The sequence below is a fragment of the Cryptotermes secundus genome, unplaced genomic scaffold, assembly GCF_002891405.2.
Source record: "Cryptotermes secundus unplaced genomic scaffold, Csec_1.0 scaffold382, whole genome shotgun sequence".
Lineage (NCBI taxonomy): Eukaryota > Metazoa > Arthropoda > Insecta > Blattodea > Kalotermitidae > Cryptotermes > Cryptotermes secundus.
In genome coordinates, this window is record NW_019744111.1 from 165,672 (window position 1) to 168,927 (window position 3,256).

The 3,256-nt window shown below is 37.5% G+C and overlaps 1 protein-coding gene across 2 annotated transcripts in view; it reads left to right on the forward strand.

Moving 5' to 3' along the window:
* Positions 1-3,256, forward strand: part of LOC111874450 (probable multidrug resistance-associated protein lethal(2)03659) — a 108,779-nt gene that overhangs the window by 60,953 nt on the left and 44,570 nt on the right. For both annotated transcript variants that reach the window (XM_023869965.2, XM_033755454.1), the window contains exons 9-10: positions 227-337; positions 2,083-2,328. In XM_023869965.2, coding sequence (XP_023725733.1) covers positions 227-337; positions 2,083-2,328 — 357 coding nt within the window. The remainder of the gene's footprint in view (positions 1-226; positions 338-2,082; positions 2,329-3,256) is intronic.

The window sequence follows — 3,256 nt, forward strand, 5'->3', positions numbered from 1 at the left end:
AAGTTTATTCCAAAAAAACAAGAAATGACATGGCAAAAAATTAACACAAATTATGTGACTCGCTGATGCATGCTCACAATATGAATGAATGAATTTTTATATATTGTTTAGATAACTTCAGGTTTAAAAGGGATAATGAGACTGTATTCTGTTTAAATGGAGCTTAGTAATGTTTATATCTTGTGAAATATTGATGTCTGTCTCTCTTATTTCTTTTGTGTTGCAGGTTTTTGTTTTGGTCTCATATTACCAGATTCTCAGACAAACTATGACAGTGTTTTTCCCACAAGGAATCGCTCAAATAGCTGAAGCACAAGTGTCCATCAACAGGCTACAGGTATGTGCATTTGTCTCGAAATGAGTGGATGTTTCATTTCAGTTTATTGTAAATTTTGTTAAAGAACTTGATGAGTATATGCTAATGTGTGCATACAAGTCTGTAAGTCACAACCCAGAAGACCAGAATATGTGGTCACCTCCATGAAGACCTAAAAAGTTGCATGATGAATATAGTCAAAGAAAACTGAAGAGAATTGGAAACAAGTGACTCTGCCTGTTATTATCGTTTTTTCATTAGGTGTAAATGGAAATGTAACAAAGAACTACGCTTATCATTTTAAAAAGTAGACACGAATATTTTGGATTTGAGGTTCTCATGTCAGTGTCTGTGGAAAGCACAGCCTTCTGCATTATAATGCTGTGTAGTTTGGACAGAATCAGAGATTTCAGAGGATAGTGATCCAAGCAAGAAACCAGCAGAAGCAGGCAGCAAGCTGAGGAGACCATACTCCTCAGAGACAAGAATTTATGTGGTAAATAAAGAAATAATGACATAAATAGCTTGAATATGATCATGTAGTGAAATATTATTTCAGAACATTGTAACACATTCTAACGCCTGTAAATTCTCTATTAATGAATTGGAATTAAAATATAGGGAAAGAATATTAAAGTAAAGAAATTAATTGTGAAATTGTGAATAGAATATATGACAATTTTTGTTACTGTGTAGCTCATAATCTTATGTAACTTTCTCAAACATTAAAGACCACAATTAACCACACTATAGGCTATATTTAACATGCAACACATCAGTGTTGTTCCATTTCTTGAACCAAGCTCTGTTCAGACAATATCCAAAAACAAAAAGACTGAGTAGCAACAGGAAAAGAACCCAAACACCTCCAAAGAAATAACAGAATTCAGACTCAGAAATAAATAATATGATCTTAACTAACCAAAATATTAATTTAATTATTACATTTATTTCCTTCTAATTTAAAATATTTATTTAAATGTATCGAAAGAAAATTTACAGTGGAAATGATGGTATGTCAGCTAGTGTGATGGGACATAAAATGCTTATAACCTGAAGATGATTACACTATAGCCAGAGCATGTCATTTCATTAAATAATGAATTTATGTCAAGTGTATGATGAGAATGGATTTGTGATAAATAAATAATCTGGCATACCCAGTGAAATATAATAATTTAGAATTATAGGAGTACAGTATATTACTTCACCTTTTGTTTTGCTCAGGTAAATTTTCATGTCAGGCTCTAAAGGAAAGAGGTATTGTCTAGAATGGAGAGGCCTTCATTATTTAGCATAATGAGATATTGGTTTGTGAAATCTGCAAACTGTTAGAAGTTTCTCACTTGTGTCATGCAGTGCTAGTGTGGATGGATTGAGCGAGAACCATCACAAGATGCATATAACTACTCCAGCATTTTCTTGCAGTAAATGATGTTTGACCTTTGCTGGCCATTCATTATATTATTTTAAGAGCGCTTGGATGTGGTCCAGATAGGTAACATTAACATAATTATGGTTGTGGTCTTCTGGGTTGTGCCATTTATGTAGTCAAGAAGGTGAATACCATCATTTTGGTGAAGCGTACTGCCTCCATCTTCAGGCTTGAAGTGTGTAGGGTAAGGAATTTGTTGGTTTCTATGCAGGACTCCGGAAAGGGCTGTCTTCTGTTACAATTATAATTTCCCTTCTTTCTAAGAAACAGCATGGCCCTCAAAGGGGCTGTCCTGCTTGCCCCAATGTTTTGATAATTGTTTTGTGTGTAGAAGTTCATGCTGTATGAAGAGAGAGACTCAGAGGTAGTGGAACATGAACCAGCAGCTAATAATGGGCTTCAACATGATGGAGTCAATGATGTTGGAAAGGAGGAAAGAATAACATTAGGCATTAGAATAACTAATGCAACTGCTCAGTGGACGCCAGTGTCGCATGAGAAGACACTGAACAAAGTAACGGTGGATATCAAGCCTGGAATGCTGGTAGCTGTCATTGGGCCCGTTGGTGCTGGGAAGGTGAGAACTGCCCCTTGGTTAGCATAGTGTTCATTGTGCCACAGGCAGATCTTGTGTTCTCAATTTGGTATTTGATGGCTTGAAAGAGGATGAGGTGGCTAATCATGTATTGTGCATGGGAGACATCAGGAATATGTATGCAACTTTTGGCAATAAACTTGAGAAGAAAAGACCTGCTGGAATGGTAGACGTATATATGAGGATAATATCACTGTGAGTCTTAGAGGAATAACATGCGAGGGTGCATGCTTTCTTCTTGTCCAGGATGGAATCCAGTGATGGGTTCTTGTGAACGTGGTTTTTTACATTCATGCTCCATAAAAGTCGGGGAATAATTTGAGTAGCTGAGTTACTGTTAGCTTCTGAAGAAAGATTTTGTTTAATGTAGTTAATTTACTACCTAGAAAACTAAGAACATATTGTAACGTGTTTACGTTACTGAAGACGCCGTAGAGATGGTTAATTGGTTTATTTAACAATCTTCAAATAACGGCTGCAATTAATGATAACAATGTTACGGGTTTCCACACTTTACAAACCCTAGAACAAAATCTCTTAACACTCTCTTCGAGAGTCTTCACGTACTAATAATGCGGGAGCTATACAAATCTCCCTGAATTACACTCTCCAGATATGACTGGTGATCACTGCTTATCGCACACGCGGCTGTAGCTCTTAACTTGCGAACTGAGAAGTCGTTGATAACGCACTCGGCGACTGTCACAGTACAACTACTGTGAATAGCCTTCGCTGCTCCCTATGTAGCCTCGATCGGACAATGCGGCCACGTAATAGGCACCCTTGTTGCTAGCCACGCTGTCCGGAGTTGTTGACGGCTGCCTAGTAACCGCGATATCCCTTGGTGACGTCACCGCGTTGACTTGCGTTGCCTAGCGACCAGGATGCTAGGACTCGGCTAACATCGGCT